The following is an 18,758-nucleotide window of genomic DNA, read 5'->3' as shown; positions in this document are numbered from 1 at the left end:
AATAGGTTAAGGGTTTATTAGGATAAACTTTTCCATAACACTTACATGAAAAGAAAATAAGAAAAAAAAATGAATGAGCTTCTCGGTATATAAACTAAAATTAGGTTACTTGTAAATTAAATTAGTTTTTTTTTTCAAAAAACTTATATTTAGCTTATGCATAAGACATAAGTTAGTTTTAACTTATATAGAAACTTATTTTATTTTTTTCTTTTTATTTTTTATAAGTATTTTTGGAGAAATTTATCTAAGCATATATACCCTAAATATATCATTATAATTTTAAAACTTTAATTTACGGTTATGGTTGTAGTTTCACAATGATTGTTCGAAATTATACGGCAGCGTAGTGAGTGCGTGGGTAACCATAAACTTTCTTGTTCTGGGTACAAACTTCTTAATCTCGAATAATGGAAAGCATAGAATTTGCATCTTATGCTGTACTAGCTTCATAAATTATAATTTTAATGAATACTGAGAGAAGTGAGAACATTTATGATCAACAGGAAGGTAACGAAGGTCATTGAAAAATATAGCACCGTTTCCATGTGTTTCAAAATCATATAATTTTGTAAATGGTTTAACTACGACCAAAATGACCAAATAGATTAGGATCATTATAGATATCATCCTTCGCTGTTGTTTTTGTTTTTATTTCAAATAATTCTAGTAAAGAGGACTTTCCACGTAAGACAGACACGTGGCCATACATGTCAGCACTTCATATTCTTCCATCCCCATAGCAAAGGAAAGATAGAAAGATAAAAATAGGAACGTTAAATGTGCACTTATTAGAAATTTTAAACGTTTAAACTAAGGGGAAAATAATTGGCACTATCTGATTATAATGGTGTTGATATTTCTCTTATTATTGTGGTGGCCGTGCAATTTCCCACGATTACCAGCACTAGATACATAAGTTGATGAGTGAGGTCAACTTCTAGTAAGCCTCCACATCCAACGAAAGGGGTCTTGGATTTCTATCACATGCATCATGCATGTTGACTTATGGAACCCCTTTCGTTGATGAGAACCACAAGACCATTTCCAATGTAGATTATTTATTTGGTAATTTCTTAAAGTAAGAATCAATTCTTATTTCCTTCTTCCTTTGAAAATGCTAGAGTGGCATCTAGGTGGAGAACTGTTCTTGTACACTACAACTTATTTCTTACAATATGACCAGAAGTAATATAGAAGAACCAAGGTCTTGTCAGATTTACATAAAAAAATCAACAACAAAAAAAGGTAAAAAGGAGGACACTGAAAGTGAGAAGATTTGGACCGAATTGTGGGTGTCAAGGAAGTGGTTCTCTTGTATACAAAGGGCCAATTGATTCCTAGCTACACCTTACAAATCATTTCATGCACCTTTTTTACCTTTCACATTGGTAAATCCAGATGTAAAATCATGATTGGTAATTGCTTTTGCATCTTGGATTGACCAATCGAAAGATTAAAAAAAAAAAAAAAAGTACTCAAAATTGGGGCAAGAAGCAATTTTTTGGAGCAACTGCCACAAAGTATGAGTACAACCTCCTTGTTGGATTGGATTTGATCTATTTTAAAACCCAAATAGATGAAATAGGTGACAAGTTACTTCAGGTGTGGTAGTTAGATTAGTTTATTAAAATATTATCATATTATGAAAATTTGAAAGAAAAAATAAAATACAATACAAAATAAAACATCAAATAAAAGATGACATTTCACAACTAAAGCTAAAAAAAAAAAATAAGAGTATTCCTACTTGGTAGAAATGGTTAAAGAAGATAAGAGAAAGACTATAATAAAAAGATTGTACAACTTATAATCTTATTTAATGTGTTATTATATTATTACTAATGCACTAGATCTTATCAAAACTTTGTAGTTAATCATGTTTGGATGATAGTAGTATTAGGATGGATAATATCCTAGGAAGTCTTCATGTTGTACTTTTTTTTACACTTTTTAGTAATCTTTTTTTTTTAAATAATCTCATTCAATGACTCATTTGTTGTGGAAGTTTTCAGATAACTTTTAAATTTGATGGTTTACAAAATCAACATAATGAAAACAACAAAAACATAATACAATATATTGTGTCTACGGGATGTTTACACAACCTTAACACATAATAATAATAATAATAATAATAATAATAATAATAATAATAATAATAATAATAATACATTATTATTATTATTATTATTATTATTATTATTATTATTATTATTATTATTATTTAAGTTGACTTTGTTCATGTTAATCGATTTTGAAACTTATCAACTTGATACATGACCTAACCATAATTTAGTATAAATTAACGAAGCTAAACTAATAACCTAATCGGGTTGGATCAAGTCGATTGAGTTTGAGTCGACTCAACTCCGTTTACATTCCTAATACAAAGTTTGAAGAGAGATTGTGTAAGTGTAGCTCTTTTTTCTTGTCGCTTTCATTCTATTGTAGCATGTCTTCTCAATTTGTTATTCTTGTTCTCTTTGTTATGATTAGAATAGTTATTTCAATGACCACAAACATATAGTCCTAAATTATGTAATAATTTATTTGGATAAATAGTCAAATTCGTTCATAAGAGTATGAGACACTAATAAATTATTCTTTGAAAAATCAAAAATTCAAATTTAGTTCCTGAATGTATAACAAATTAGACATGCATATCATTCAAGGACAAATTTGTCCATAAATTTTACAACTTAATGTCAAATTGGTCTTCAAAAAGTACAATTTATTGTCACACTGATCATTAAACATTACAACTTAATAATAAAATAATCTTACAAAATTAACGATATAACTAATTAGTCACACTTTTTACACATTCATAAATTAAATTTGTGTTTCTTTTATCTTTGTGGGAATAATTTGTCACCACATCATACCTACGAAGACCAACTTGATTATTTACTCTAATTTATCCTTTTCCACCATGCTATTTCCATGATCCATCATATCAAACTCGAATCTTTTTGGTGTATTTTCCACCAAAGGGTAAAATGAATAAACTATCACTTTATTCCACAATTGCTTCAAGTTTTATATACGCTTCTGCTTTTTCTATCAAGACACTAGAAAAACGTTTAACTAAATTATTTATCCAAACGCACTCAAGATTATTCCGTTCCTATGTTCGGCATGTTATGGAATCAATGAACGGAATTTGGGCGGGTGAGGGGGCATATTTGACAACTACACAAACTAGTTTGACGTATGAACTCCAATCATTCATCATTCGTATGGCTACAACACAACTTGCGGATTAAAACTATAACTAACAGTATTTTGTTTTGGCACATATAACGCAGCATTCAACATGCAAAATTTGACACAATGCTATCTTAGCATGACTTTAACAAGGCACTTGTAGTCTTGTACATGGGAAAAATATATAAGCATTGTATTAAAATGAGATTACGAGTGAGTTTGTTTAATCTTAAAAAAAAGTAACTGTAAAATAAACATTTTTTATACAAGTACTTTTTTAAGAAACAGATAAAATTTGCTTCTTAAAAAAGCAAAAAAAAAAAATACTTATTTTAAATAAAAGTGATTTAAACAAACACATTAGAAAAAAAATTGCTTATTTTATTTAAAAAAACACTTATTTTTTTAAAAAAATAAATTTATACAAACCAGCACTATAAAGGTGCAAATTAGTGGCAAATAATAATCATGTCAGAATCACAAAAGTTAATGAAGAAGGCAAATGCTAGAATCAAATAAAAACTGATATAAAAATCACATGATACAAGGTTACACACCTAGAAAAACACTAAAAACAAATCCTTGCTAACCAGTCCCAGCCCCCAACTAAAAGAAAACATACTAATTAAACTGCAGAGGCATTTTGCTGGGCATGCCAAGCTACAACCTCTTCATAAGCCAAGTTCCCCCCAAAAATATCCAATGCACTGCCCACAGTAACATTCACACGGTCCATTCCGGCAGTTTTTATCCTCTCCAGATCAGACATTTCAGTCACACCACCAGCATAAGTAACAGGAATCTGAAAATTAAAATGCATCAATAATATATGCACACTTCAAATGGTTTCCAGCAAGAAACACAAAGGAAACCCGATGTAAGACAAGCTTTTAACTGTTAGCATTTCAGCCAGTCTTTCAAACAGCGAAAAAAATATTTTCCTACATTTACCACTGCATAACAGAAATGTCCCATCCCCCCAAACAATTCTTTACTTATTAAGATATTCAAGCAATTTGAAAACTTTGTTCCAATGGGTGAAAATAAAACCAAGGGATACCAACCGGTGAATGTTTGCCAAGCAAAGCCACAAGCTCTTCATCAATTCCCAACCTACAAGGAGATTTCATTTATCATTAGATGTATTTTCAAAGCATGCATATTGGGTTGTGATTTTATTTTTTTTTTTCATTTTGTGAAATAAGTTCTGTTGATCTTCAACACACCCATAGATTACTAGATATATTCTTTAATTGATATTTTGAAATAACTACCAGAACAGATAATTTGAAACATATTTCACACAATACTTTGATTGAAGTACAAAATATAGGTTTTTCTTTAATCAACAGTTGATTTAACAAGACAAACTGATAAGAGGTGTATATAATACTGTTGGAAATCATAATAGGTAATGCATCGAGGAAATAGACAAATAGTATATTCGTGAATCACTTGATAGAATGCAATTAATGTTCAGGGTATTAGGGTTTAAGGAGTTAGACTCGATCAATTACCCTAGGAAATAGTCCCCATTAAGTCTATTAAGAGTCTATATATGTGGATGATATGCAAAACCTATGCGCTCCATTCTCTTGACTAGTAAAGCATATCATTCTCTAAGTTCTCTCTTTCTCTCTAAATTCCACCACTCTAAATATTCAACATTGGTGGCAAAGTGTTATCATCCACTATAACCTGTCCTGTCACAGTTCCACTGCCAAGTTCCCTTCAAATTTGGGACTCCTTTCTTTTCAGGGTATTTTCTCTCTATTGCTGTTTCCTAACCCTGTTTTTCAGCATCTCGAAACACAAATTCTGATCACTCTCTCCCAAGTTTTCTCTGTCAGTGGTTTTTTTTATTCATTTTATGTCTCCTTTGTTTTGAGACACCTGGTTTCCATTCTCCTCCGTTGTTTTATTTCTTCCAGTGCATTCTGTCACCCTGTGGGTCACCGTTGCCATAATCCACCACACCGTAAAACTTTTCTAGCAAGTTATCACCATCTGCAACTTTTCCAACAACCTATCACTTTGGCTTTGAATTTTCAGGCAACCTTTCAGCAACTTTCCAGCAACTTCTGATGCCTTTTTGGTGACTTGCCAGCAACTTCTGGCAATCTACAACTATTGCCGACTTTTCAGTGACATGTTATTGCTGCTAACTTTTCTGCCATCTTTTAAGTGAACTCCAGCAATTTCCAGCTGTGTTAATCTTTAACTACTGTTATAGTGTTTAGCTATTGATCTAATCATGCCCTATGTTGCCATTTCAGCCATGTCTAGTGGATACAATATTATTAAAAAAAGGAGGATTATTGTAACAAGCTTAAAGCTTGATAAGCTTTAGGTTGAGGGGAGTGTTGTAAATAATAATAATAATTAATGCACTTAGCAAATAATATGTTCATGGGTATTAGTGTCTAGGGAATTGCACTCAATATTAGCCAAGGAAATACTCTCCACTAAGTCTATCAAGAGCCTATGGATTTTACGCAATAGTTAATTGCAGAACCTACGTACTGCATTCCCTTAAATAATAAAGCATTTTATTCTCTAAGTTCACTTTCTCTCTAAATTCTCTCCCCCTCTAAATTCAACAAATACCAAATCCAAAAACATTATACTAAATTGATCTTTTCATATGTAATTTGTTCATTTCATAACTATTAATTGTAGTTTGTATGTTACAAAACAATCTCTTTAAGCACAAAACCATAAAGGGAAGAATTCTTTGGCAATCACCAATTAAACTACTTTGATGGCATTCATATAGAAACAAGGTTTGAGCTCAAATTTGATATTATCAACAATCTAAAAAATACTATTAAAAGTTAGTAACATTTTAATGAATCTTATTCTCAAATTAATTGTCAATATTTTTTGTATGAAAGTGGAGCCTCTTAGATATCAAGAAAAGTGGGAATTAAACAACACAGAGATTGAGATCTATGCAAGAATAGAATGTAAAGATCATTAATATGTCTTCTAGTAGCAATGACAAAACCAAGAAATAGGTAGAATAAGTTATAAATTCACAATACTTTTCTATTTCTTTCAGGATGCATTACTAACTATTCTAACCAATATAGATTTGTCACACTCCTAACTAGTTCTATAACTAGAATCTTTGTCTTTATATGCAATCATCGTAAGACATTAAAAATTGTTACTTACTTCTTCCCTTCAACGTCAACACCATGAACCAGAAACTCATCAGCAAAATTGGCAAGAAATTCCATTACATCAGGATCAACAAAAACATCACTGAACTTCTGCCATCTATCAGTGACAATTGCATATTTACCATCCTAATCAATGAAAACCATAAGTGCTATATAAAAAATCCAACTAAAGGATCAAAAATCATAGAAATGTTGGGACATGTAGATAACGTCATAAAATTGTCTTGACCATTCACATGTGTATCAAATTATCAATTCATGAAACAATCTCCTGATTACAAATACTTCCTCAGCTTACATGGAATTGCTCTAAAGTATTTGAATACTTTCAGCCAATTATTAAAAAAACTTCATTTTTCTTCTGGTATAACTTTTTCTTCAACAAATTTACCATCAAATATAAAGGAAACTGTTAGAAACCACAAACAGAAAATAAGGAAAATAGTAGTGAACAGAAAACACTACTGAGAAATGTGTGTATTATGAAGCACAAAAGGAAAATACAGAGGAATCATAATCCCTACTGCCCAGAGAAAAGCTCCTTCAGAGGCACAAATGTTCTCAGCCCATAACCAACTTCAACCACGAATCCCCTCTCTCCTCCCCTCAAGACCCCCTATAACAGAATTCCCTTCACAACCCAAAACCCACTACTCTCTCTCTCTACCACCTCAGCACTCATTCCTTTACTTATTCCCTCTGGAATCAACCCTCCAAATCGTGGGCCTAGAACTTGGGCCTTAGTCCACATTTGGGGTGCTAACAGAAACTATTGGTAGTTTAGTACCTTTTTTCTGCAACTGAGATCCAACACAAGCCTGTCTTTTCCTACAATTTGAACAAGATCTTTTAGCCGTCCAAGATCCATTTGTCCATTATTGAATACATACTGTAAAAACAGAAGAAATAAATATAAAATGTCTAAAATAACTTTCCATTAACAAATGCTACATCACGTGTTCTTCAATGAGATAATCAGTGTGAGCTGAGTTAATACAAATCAAGATTGGAGACCTGCCCCCATGGTAATGAGCTTTTCTAGCCACAAACATTTTATGGATACTTTCTGCGTTTTCATTTTTGAAGTCTAGATTTAAAATAAAATTAAAAAAAATCTCATCTCACAATGAAAGGGAAACTGCTCTTCATGATTGCAGACCAAGCCATATAAATAATGCAGTTAATGAGAGAGCATTTAAGTAGGAAGCCCTATCCATAAGCATAAAATGAAACATGTTTTCTTCTCAACGGATATTGGATAAATGATAATGGGATGAAAACATTGAGCAACCCGAAGAAGAAGAAAAGAGATATGACTTACAGATGTCACAATGACATGGCTTGCTCCTTCCTCAATGTAACTCAAACAATTGTCAGAATTTATTCCCCCTCCGACTTGCAAACCGCCTAAATTTTACCAGTCCTCCACAGTAAGTTCAGCAGAGGAAAAATCTGTAAGTTTTAAAGATATCATCAACTATAAAAAACATGGGAAAAGCTAAATATATATGCATAGCATAGCCACTTTCAAGGCCAATACAAAAAATCTCATGTCAACTAAAGGGCCATAACAGAAAAAAGTCACCCAATAGATGACAATTATAAAACAATATGAAATTGAATATGAGCCAAATAATTAATGTCCTGTATCTTTTTACTTTTCTACTTTGAAGTCTAAATTTGATCCACAGTTAGTCGGTTATGCTAAAGTGACGGGAAACAAAAGGCACTATATCACTATAGTTTTATAGTAATTAAACTTATTATTTATAATTAGTGAAAGTTTTTAAGCCTTATTTAGATAGATGACACCCTATAACTAACCAACCAATAGCACAAAACTTCTTAAGATAGTGTGTTTGAATTGGCTTATTGAAGAACTAATAACATGTTTAACTTCTTGAGAGAGCTCTTTAAAAAACCAAAACAATCAGTTTTCTAAAATAACCGTGTATGCAAACATGTACTAAGTGGTTGAAAATTAATTCTTTTTTCAAGTAGATGTATCTAGTGGCATGATGCTACTCATGGTAGCAATATATTCTCTAACACTCTCAAACACACTCACCATATAGATGCAACTCATATGAATCCAACTAAATATGCGGGTCCCATTGGTAGGTCTCATTCTCATATTAATAGGCCCCACTGAATTTCAACCAAGAGAAATACTTGCAACACATTCTCTAATACACCCTTTGTAACACTTTTAACTAGTAGCCAAAATTTGTTGAAAATCACAAAATTATGTAGGTCTCACTTCTTATTTAAGGAACCTCACTCGTGATTGTGTAGTTTTCAATCAATTTTAACCACTCCTCTTTCAACCAATCGAAGAAAAATATGTGGAAATGAGAGTGTATTGCTGACATTAATTTCTCTTAGTTGCATTTGTCAAAGTTTATAATCGAGAAAACAACTTCATGTGACCTTCAAAAACTAATTAGCTTTAAACACAAATGCCAGAAATTAGTGGTAGCAAGTAGAGAGTGCCAACAACAAGAATACCAGGATAAGCGTGTAATGCTTCAAGGGCAGAAGCTTTGCTCAAAGGGTCGGCTCCGAGCATGATGACATGACCACCAGTGAGTCCATCTTGTTTGTAAAGCGCGGCATACTCAGCAGCCGACTTATCAGACTCGAAATTGGTGACGGGATCCGAACCGTCACCCCCTTTCAAGTCTTGAAGGGTCGACCCCACAATTTGCTTCACTTTCCCCTGCCATGAATAAACACCACCATGTCACTCATTCAAACAAATTATAATGGGTCTTGCTAACGAGTGTTTTAGGGCATTGATTAAGGAATTAAAATAAGAAAATATTTATTGTGGAAATAGCAACAAAAAAAAGAGTTATGGACAGCGAAATTTTGTGCATCAGAATAAAATTTTCTATCGTTTTAGTTCCTTAACCAATGCTCCAAGGGCACTAGTTAGCATATGTCTATAATAATAAACGATAAATTTTGAGAAAGAGGAAGCGCGGTGGTTGTACCTTGTGGATGTCGATGCAGGGGCGGAATTGAACAGCGCATTGAACGGAAGCTGGAGATCTTCCTGTGGAGAAGAAAAGCGGATCAGTAAGGAGTGATGAACAAAAATCAGAAAACATAAGAGAGAGAAAAGTTACTGGAAGGTGAAGAGAGAGGGTTGAGAGTGAGAAAAGGAAGCTTAATGGGGCGAAAGATGGGCGAGTTGACGAAAACCCGGAAGGAATGAGGTGCAGCGAGACTACGCATTCTCGGTGATCGGAGCTACGATGTAATGAACGGAGACAACAACAGAACACACAACCGCACTAGTGTAGTTGGGTTTAGGACTTCAGTTGAGTAGTACGAGGAGGGGGGCGAATAATGTAATGTATGAGTTGCTCACAACAATAAAATAACGAAATTCTTTTCGCAAGAAAATAATAAACATGAGAAGAGGTAAATGAACAATTTTTTTTGGTTAATTAACTTTTTAGTCTTTTAATTAAATTTTTTATTTTTTATTTTTTATTTTTAAATTTGGTCCCTACAAAATTTGTTGTCATTAAAAATAGTTTGTGTCCTTACTATTTTTTATTAGGTAATAAAATATCATAAAATAAAATAGATTAAATATCATGTGTATGTGATATACATGTTAATTAAGTAAGTTTTATTATATTTAGATAAATAATTAAAATATTATGTTATTAAAATATAAAAGAGAAAGAGAAGAATTTGAATCCTAAAGTGTCAAGTTCCTATGAACATACAATACTATGAGAAAATATATAACATTAATTAACAATTTATTCTTCTCATCTATAATCTATAGTAATATTTCTTGTGTCAGTGTTGAGAAATAGTAATTTTTCTCACTCGTCTTTCAAAACTAAATTTTTTTAAAAAATAATTTAAGAATAAAAAATTCAAAACCTCTTAGTTTGATAACTAAAAATTTAATTAGTCTTTTTTTTAGCTTAATACCTAATACCTAATTTGGTGTCTTAATTAATTTATTATTTTAGAGAAAAATCCTTAAATTCATTTAAAATGTTCAATCAAATTATTTAGGTTTTTTTATTATGTAATTGGTCCTTTTATTTTCAAAATTATTTCAATTTAATCATTTTTGTCCAATTAAAATTGTTGTTATTAGATTATGCTTTTACGGTTATCAATTACAAATAGTAGTAACTTTTAGGCGAAATGTACTTTAAAAATTAAAATTTTAAACATAATGACAATTAAAAATCGCGGCTTTGTTTATTTATTTTTTTTTAAAAAAAAGTCTTCAATCATTTGAAGAACAAACTCAAGTCCAGAATTCACAGACCAAATACTAAAACTTTTCAGAATTTTGAAGAAGATGATGAACAAGATTTGACCGAAACCGTCTTCCGGAATCCCTATTTCGTTAACCACTTTTTGCCTACTCTGCTTCTTTCTTTATTTTCATTACTTAAGATCAGATCGGAAACTTTTTGTCACTGACGGATGCTCATGTTTCGGGCGCCACTTCACCGCAGCAACAAGGGTTTTCGAGAACCCCACCGACACAAATCTGAACCGCCACGATCAGAGCAGCGAGCTCGCGACACTGCACATGGAGGCGGGATACATTAGGCCCAGGGTGGCGGAGGATCTCGACGCGGATTTATGTTAGTGGCACTTTTTTATTTTGTTATAAACATTATGTGGATTTTTTGTTTAGGAAATTCGATACGGAAAGTTCATGAAGGATGATTTTTTCCCCTGAAATGATGAATGGCACAAATAATAATTAGTTCTTAGTGCTCTGTTATTGTCTTGGTATCCAAAAAATTGCAAATAGTAGCCGTTGAAGTGAAGAGGAAAGGGTGTGATGGCATGTTGCCCCCTTTCTTCTATTGGTTTCATTTATTTAAAAATTAATAAATAAGTGGGGGTTAAAAACGGACACTTTGGGTTAATTTTTTGAAAAAAAAATCATATTAATTATATTTTCTTTAATTAGAAATAATAATAAATGTAGTAGTAGTTCAAAGCCACTGGTAAATGAAAACTGCTAAAATTTACAAATCAACGGCATCATTTTGATTGAAGATAAAGGATTTAATTGAATCAATTTTAAAAATAAAAGAATATAATTGCATAATAAAAAATATAAGGAACCTAATTGAGTATTTTAAATAAACTAAGGAATCAAATTCGACATTAAATCTTTTTGTTGTACATGTAAATGATAATTTTGATGGTGAATATGTAAATTGATGATATTTTAATTTGAAAATAATATATATATATATATATATATATATATATATATATATAAAATTAGGCTTGAATGTTTCTTTCAAAAACAAAAATTCGAGTGTGTAAAAGGTACAATATTTTTTTACAATTTTTACATGTCCATGTGTTTTATTCCTTTAAGGATTAAGGTTGTTTTTGGCATAGAAGAGAGAAATAGAATAGATAGAAATAAAAAGAGATAGTGAAAATAATTGAGAAATGAAATTATAAGTTGATGTGTTTGGTTAAAGAGAAATAGAAAAAAGGTGAGTGAAAATAAAAGAAAAATAACATAGTTAATCTCATCAATTTTAAAATTATTTCTTTGTATTTCTTCAGCAACCAAACATCCTTAACTTATTTCTATCTCACCAATATTATTTTTTTCCTTTTGTTCCAAACACCAGCCCTAATAAGAGAAATAAAAAAGTGTGGGTTTGAGTTTTTGATGAAGGGTTTCAAAAGTATGATGGTTAGTAAAATGAGTTTATGATCATGTTTGACTATCCCTCAAAAGTATGTTTTAGAATTTATTTATTTTTGTCTAAAAACTCAATTTGAAAAGAAAGTTAAAAAACTTAAAAGATACTTTTGTAAACTCAATTTGTAAACTTGAGCTTAATTCAAATTCAAGTTTGCAAATAATAACCAATTTACATATTCATGACCAAATGATCATTTACCTATAATTCTTAAACATAATACAATTTTTGTAACAAAAAAAAATCATACAATTTATCCATTTTTTAACCTGTTTGTGTTGAATGTGTTTAATTTTCTTTCATTCAAAAATTTGATTTGCATAATTAGATATTATTAATTGAGTTTAATATTTATTTACTAACGGTATAAAAAATTTATATTATTATTTAATTACAAATTATTATTGTTTAAATTATTTTAAAAATTAATAAATTTATAATAATTTGTTGTAATTAGATTATTATGTAAAAATATTTATAAGGTGCATTATCCTTTTTTTCATATTAATTAATATATTTGAGCGAGGGTTGAATCAATCTTAAATATCAATTGAAAGCACCAGCCACCTACCCTATATTATACGGCTTCAATTCAGTTCTGTCCATCGAATAACAAAGAGAAACGCAATCTTAGACAACACAACACCATTCATTTCATTTCATTTGATTTTGCGAGAGAACGGAACAACAACAACAACGATCAATGATTCGAAGCCTTGCTCTGCACTTGGCTGCACGATTCCGACACAACCACAACCTCGTGCGTCTTTCTTCTTCTTCTTCTGCCGCTTCTGCCTCCACTCTTCATCATGCCACTCCCTCTCCTTCTTCCTCTGAGCCCGTTCACATCACCCAAAACTGCGTTCGAGTATGTTCCCCTTCCCAATTTTATTCTTTTTCTTATCATATATCATTTTCAGATCCAACTATGTTTGTTTCTATGCGCCGCTGAAACTGAATCCGGAAACAAAATTCAAGCTTGTCTATTCTTCTCTGCAATTCCGTGACACTTTTTTTTTTTTTGTAAACCCAATACACTGAAAAGATTATTAATTATTTTTATTTTTCATGTTTTGGTCACGTGAACAGAGCCTTGATTTGTGTTTGGCAAGTGCAAAATTGGAAGAAAAAAAATGTTATAATTTGTTGTTTGTCTGATATATTCGATGTTAGTATTAGGAAAGGCATAAAACATGCTATTGTTTGGATGCTGCTGGTTGAGCTAATAACAGCTTATAGCATTGTAGATTCAATATCCTCCTTAAATTCGATTAAATTAACTTGACTTCTAGAGGCTAGTGAGAAGTGAGACTATGATGTTTGTGTTGGAATTTCTCCATAATTACTGGAAGGAAAATGCTAACCAGTGCCCTTTCTGCACTGGTTAAGAAACTTAAAAGTAGAAAGATTTTTATTGGGAGGCGTAAAATTGCACTGCCCATTATCTTTTTTGTGCTCTCCTATGATTTACACAATAAATACTTGCTCCTTTAAGGACACTGGCTAGCAAGATCCTTTAATGGAAAACCACAATTTGACCAAATACAAGGAACCCTGCATAGGTGATTGTCCTAAGGTCCAAAACAACATTTGCTAAAACCCAAGGTTGCTGGTTGTCCCCTGGAAGCCCTAGGAAGAGCAAGTTCTATTGTTATTTGTTAATCCTTGATGTCATTCTGCTACCTTCACATACTTTTACACTTTCATTTAATGCCCATTTTTTTTAGTTAAAAGAGTAAGGAATTTTGTATTGTTATTTCTGAGAGTCTGTAGATATAGAGGAAGGTGTTATCTAAGTTAAGCATGGCTGCCTCAAGTTGAAAATTTAGTCTATTTTTCATTGAAATGGAAGAAACTAAGGCACTCCTGTCTCTCCAACTAGAGGCATGGCTGCATGATAGGCTCTGTAAATAATTAACAAGTAAATGCATTCCAAAATTGATTTTCATGCTTCAGTGGTCTATTATGATGACCTATTGTTTTGTTTAAATCCATGAAATTTACATATAGTTTGATTCATGGACCCTCACCTCCATGCCTGCAAATGCAATTTCATATAAGTCAAAGAAGCTATGTATCATTACCTCATTTACCTGTAACCAATACTGAGTTATTAACCCATTTCTACAACTTATTAACATGTAACAGAGAATGAAGGAACTGGAAGGTAGTGAATCATCAACAGATGGAAAAATGCTTCGTTTGAGTGTGGAAACTGGTGGATGTTCTGGATTCCAGTATGTTTTTAATCTAGATAACAGAATCAACTCAGATGACAAGTAATTACCTTTTTCCTAGTGAAATTTCTGTGTCCTGGACTCCCAGGCATGAATGCTCTATGCCCTTTTGTCTTTACAACTTTTATTATTATATTCACAGAGTTTTTGAGAGAGAAGGAGTTAAATTGGTCGTTGACAACATATCATACGATTTTGTAAAAGGGGCGACTGTTGATTATGTTGAGGAGCTAATCCGTTCAGCTTTTGTGGTAAGTCAAGTACACTTGTGAGCTCTGCGTGACCTATTCCTTTTCTTTTTCCCTCAAAACTATCTTCATTATTTGCACTTCACCTTTATTGTGACATGGGACTTTAGTATTGTGGTAACAACTAGGGAAGAATGTTTCCTTACACAAGTTTGGGAATTGATGGCTTTTGAGAAATAATTGTTTCTTTTTATTTATTTTTTCTAAAGCTCTTTAAAAAGTTACAAATAAAAGAAGAGAAATTTCCTCAAAATCAGCTAATCCAAACATGCACTAGACTCTAGTATTGTTTTTGGAAATTTTCTTTTAAAAACTCCTGCAATTCACATCTATTTAGCTCCTTTATGTATGTTAACTTGAAGGCAGCCTACTTTAGGAAATGTTCATCACAGTGATTGTTGGGGTGTTGCTGATTTGCATGTATTAATAGTTAGTTTGAATTGGAGAACAATTCACTTCTATGCCATGGTTCAGATTTTTTATAGGTCTCATAAGAGAAGAAATAATATGAATTGAGAAGAACAGCTCTTGTATTACTCACTGTCCTAGGGTATCAAACACCCTTACAAGGGAGAATGGTCCCTTACAAGTTACCACTGTAATACAGTTTCTTTTACAGAACTCTTACTGACTTCCCTTATGTTATTTCCTCTTATTTATACTTACCTACCTATAATTCACTTAACTAACTGCACCCTTATTCCTCATAGAATATATATACTTTTAGTATCTCCTGATCTCTAATAATTTCAAAGGACATTAAGGCCCTATACAATCTTTTGAAATCTTGGAAATTTAAAAAAGCAAAAGAAATTGGGAACTTATCTGAGTTTTCAGAAAAAATTCCTGGGTGAACCTTGAATTGCTCTAAATCTAAATAGATTTGACTTGATTTGTAATCAACCAAGTAATGCCTTTAGATGTTGTTAGAAGTCTTTTGATACTAAAACATTAAGAAGCATCGTTCATGACTGTGATATTATGTTTTGTTATCCTGTGTAAGCACAATCAGTGACAACCAACTGCCACCAAGTTATTTGGGTCCACTGTTGAATTATTTCAGAACCATGTTTTCTCTTATGTTTCATTTCATGGTATCATGCATTCATGCTTATTAAAGAGAAAGTTTTGCGGCAAAACCTTAAAAATGGTGTGTATGGTTTGCACCAAGTGCAAAACTATTAAGTTGTATATCTGAAGAGAATTTTTTATGTGAAAAGTCACATAACTGTTGGTACAGTAATGTGTATATGAAGAGTGCAAGGGAGAGAAGGAGCACATCATTATCGTACTCTGTTATATGGTTGCATATTAGCATCATTATGGTACCTAATTGATGACAAATTTACAGTCAGATTCTGGTTTCATGTACAGGTGACTGAAAACCCCAGTGCAGTTGGTGGTTGCAGTTGTAAAAGTTCCTTCATGGTGAAACAGTAGTGATTTTCTTAGTCCTTGCCCCTTCACCCTCTGCTCAGGTTTTTTTGTAACCAATTTCGGCTCTTTTATTCCTCTAAAAAGGACGATTCATTGAACTCAAGGTAAAATTTATTGCTTGTACAATGCTCTCAATGTAAGATGCAGTTGTCCTAGTAACAAGTGATCCATTATACATTCATGGAACTCAGATATCAATAGGTTTTTTTGCAGCTGATCCCTAAAAGAAAAGGTGTCAACCTTCTTGGTCTAGCCTGGTTTGACATTACTACTTTGTAATTCGAAATTTAAGTAGTGAAATAAGTGTGAATTTGATATTCCATTGCATCAAAGTTGATCCATATCCACAACAGCAAATATTTATAGCTTATGCATCTGCAGGAATGTTTTGTAGCGTTTCGTTTTTTTTTTTACCTCTCCAAAAGCACATCCAAGACGTCCACTTCCAAAATGTTATTATATACAATGACTTAGTCTGTTGGTCAGACACATCCAGTGAATCAGAAATATGCCGCACTATATTGTGTATAGTCTGTTCGGTCCTAAAAAGTATAATTTCCTGTCGGTTTTTTTTCTTTTTGAAGGATAATTTCCTGTTAGTTAAGTTCTTCAAAATATTAAAATTCTGAAAGTTCAGAATGTTTATCTCTTTAATCCTTTTGTTAGAAACCTTGGTTAACGTTCGGTTTTTATGTGACTTAGTTATTGTCAATATAGTATCTCAACTAAACCACCTAAGTATCATCCTATATAAAAATTAGACAAATACTGATCAGTGTCCCTAAGACATTAGTTAAAGAATTAAAATGAGAAATATTAAGACATTAGTTAAAGAATTAAAATGAGAAATATTTTTATTGGGATGTGCAAAGTTTAGATGTACATGATTTTTAGGTTCTTTTATGATTTTCATGATAAATATTTTTTTCTTTTAATTTTTTAACCGATGTTCACTTGTCAGTAAGATCCTAAAAATTATTACTCCCTATGTCACATTAATTTAGGTTATTTTACAAAGACTAAGAAAAATCAATAAATAAATGAAAAAGAATGTTAATTTTACAAAATTAGTTTTATCATCATCAATCCATTTTTGTTTTTGTAACATGTATCATTAATATTGTAAAGAATATAAGTAAAAAATAATATTTTATTGAAAATTTAAAATGACAATTATTTTGAAACAATTTTTTTTTTTACAAAATGATTATTATGGGATGGAGACAATAACATAAATATCAGATTTTTCCTTCACTCTCATTTCTTATCTTCTTCACCTTCTTAACATGCCTTTTGTTTTTGGACCATGATTAAAATTTATGGTTAATTCAGAAAAAAAAATTATGGTTCCAACATATATAAAGACAACGGAAATTTCATCCGTAAGAAGACAATGAGGTAGGGTATTTTCAGAAAATAATTTAAAAAATGGTTAAGGTGATGTATTTAGTAAAAAGAGGTGCGAAAAGGCTCCAAAGATAAATCGTCACAACTCATTCCATGAACACCACATTCTTATAGTAGTTCCATAAAAATAAAGAGGTTTTTCTTGACCATGCTAAATTACCAACCAATTAGCCTCTACCTGGAACAGATGATGAATGGATCTAAAATACCTGTTTAAGATTGAAAATTAAATAATCAATACCGAAACAAAGACGAACAAACTTAAATTTCCTTAAGAAATGGTCGAGCCTAGTATGTACTATTTACTATTTTAATCTCTTTCAATTAAAAATGTATTATTTCAACTATTTAAATAAATTTTCCATTTACAGCCCAATATAAGAGCAGTTTTGCAAATGGGTATTCACCATGAGAGCCATAAGCTATCTATATGAAAGTTTGTCTTCAGTGTCACATGTTACAATTTTGTTAGCCATGTGTCACTATTATGATGTTTTATTTTTTTTCATTTTTTTTTATCTTTCCTCCATTTCTTAACACACGTTTCTTCTCACCATCTGAAGTTATTTGTACTATTAATGTTTTTTAGTAAAAAATATAAAAAGTATTAATTAATGAGTTTTTTTCATATGAAGTTATTTGTACAATTAATGTTTTTTAGTAAAAAATATAAAAAGTATTTAATTAATGAGTTTTATTAAATTAATTGATAAAATCTTATTTTATGATGAAAATTATTTTATTTGTGGTAGAAAAAAATTAATTGGAAGTTATTTTTAATTAAATGAATATTCACTTAGATGTATGTTTTAACGAGGCAAGGACAAGTAATAAGCTAGGTACATAATTTATATTTATTTAAATACCTTTATAGTATATATAAAAAATAATGTTTTTTTGTAACTTCTCATAAAAACATATAAACATATTCTTGAAGAGGAAAAAAAATTTAAAATTGTGACTAAACTTCAAATTGAAGATTGTTATATCAAAAACTAATAAGTCTGCATTACATCAATGAATTTAATATATATAAACTTATTGGTATATTTACAAGTCTTTTTAGAGCATGGATAAAAATCAACATGATCCGAACAACCGCATCGGCTAGTTATGTTTTATAATATGCTTTGTCCAAAGGTGACGCGTGAATGACTGAGCTACCCACTACAAAGGTTTAATCCAAAATGGGCTAATTTTATTAAGCTGACTCAAATAGATAGAGTCGTAGTTTTCGTTTCTGATCATGTTTGTTACTGGTTACTCAACTTCATTTTTCCTTGCGAAGGGATTGGTCACAACAATCTC

General features: G+C 31.2%; 2 protein-coding genes across 4 annotated transcripts; one reads left to right on the top strand and one right to left on the bottom strand.

Moving 5' to 3' along the window:
- Nucleotides 1-3,647: 3,647 nt before the first annotated feature.
- On the bottom strand, nucleotides 3,648-9,767 carry LOC114374541 (1-(5-phosphoribosyl)-5-[(5-phosphoribosylamino)methylideneamino] imidazole-4-carboxamide isomerase, chloroplastic-like). 2 transcript variants are annotated; one of them, XM_028332198.1, is made up of 8 exons: nucleotides 9,527-9,766; nucleotides 9,392-9,453; nucleotides 8,904-9,114; nucleotides 7,717-7,802; nucleotides 7,183-7,284; nucleotides 6,388-6,521; nucleotides 4,275-4,323; nucleotides 3,648-4,012 (listed from the first exon to the last, which is right to left on the bottom strand). In XM_028332198.1, exons 1-8 carry the CDS (start codon nucleotides 9,633-9,635, stop codon nucleotides 3,836-3,838), a joined length of 930 nt encoding a protein of 309 aa, XP_028187999.1. In that variant the 5' UTR covers nucleotides 9,636-9,766; the 3' UTR covers nucleotides 3,648-3,835. The 2 variants fall into 2 exon arrangements, with proteins under 2 accessions (XP_028187999.1, XP_028188000.1); XM_028332199.1 differs by lacking the exon at nucleotides 7,183-7,284 and having other exon boundaries at nucleotides 9,527-9,767.
- Nucleotides 9,768-12,688: 2,921 nt separating this feature from the next.
- Nucleotides 12,689-16,436, top strand: LOC114374017 (iron-sulfur assembly protein IscA-like 2, mitochondrial). 2 transcript variants are annotated; one of them, XR_003658509.1, is made up of 5 exons: nucleotides 12,689-12,989; nucleotides 14,270-14,400; nucleotides 14,501-14,609; nucleotides 15,981-16,147; nucleotides 16,257-16,436. XR_003658509.1 is itself a non-coding variant. In XM_028331600.1 (4 exons), the coding sequence occupies exons 1-4, from the start codon at nucleotides 12,825-12,827 to the stop codon at nucleotides 16,044-16,046; spliced, it is 471 nt and encodes a 156-aa protein (XP_028187401.1). In that variant the 5' UTR covers nucleotides 12,689-12,824; the 3' UTR covers nucleotides 16,047-16,411. The 2 variants fall into 2 exon arrangements, 1 of the variants encoding a protein (XP_028187401.1); XM_028331600.1 differs by having other exon boundaries at nucleotides 15,981-16,411.
- The last annotated feature ends 2,322 nt before the right edge of the window (nucleotides 16,437-18,758 follow it).

The sequence above is a fragment of the Glycine soja genome, chromosome 11 (assembly GCF_004193775.1).
Source record: "Glycine soja cultivar W05 chromosome 11, ASM419377v2, whole genome shotgun sequence".
NCBI classification, from domain to species: domain Eukaryota; kingdom Viridiplantae; phylum Streptophyta; class Magnoliopsida; order Fabales; family Fabaceae; genus Glycine; species Glycine soja.
This window is presented reverse-complemented; position numbering and strand designations above follow the sequence as displayed.

Coding starts and splice junctions, on each gene's coding strand:
- LOC114374541 (XM_028332198.1), bottom strand. CDS start 9,635: ATGCGTAGTCTCGCTGCACCTCATTCCTTCCGGGTTTTCGTCAACTCG. Junction 9,115..9,391: donor CCTGCATCGACATCCACAAG/GTACAACCACCG, acceptor TATTCATGGCAG/GGGAAAGTGAAGCAAATTGT. Junction 7,803..8,903: donor AGCATTACACGCTTATCCTG/GTATTCTTGTTG, acceptor GGTAAAATTTAG/GCGGTTTGCAAGTCGGAGGG.
- LOC114374017 (XM_028331600.1), top strand. CDS start 12,825: ATGATTCGAAGCCTTGCTCTGCACTTGGCTGCACGATTCCGACACAAC. Junction 12,990..14,269: donor TCACCCAAAACTGCGTTCGA/GTATGTTCCCCT, acceptor AACATGTAACAG/AGAATGAAGGAACTGGAAGG. Junction 14,401..14,500: donor AGAATCAACTCAGATGACAA/GTAATTACCTTT, acceptor TTATATTCACAG/AGTTTTTGAGAGAGAAGGAG.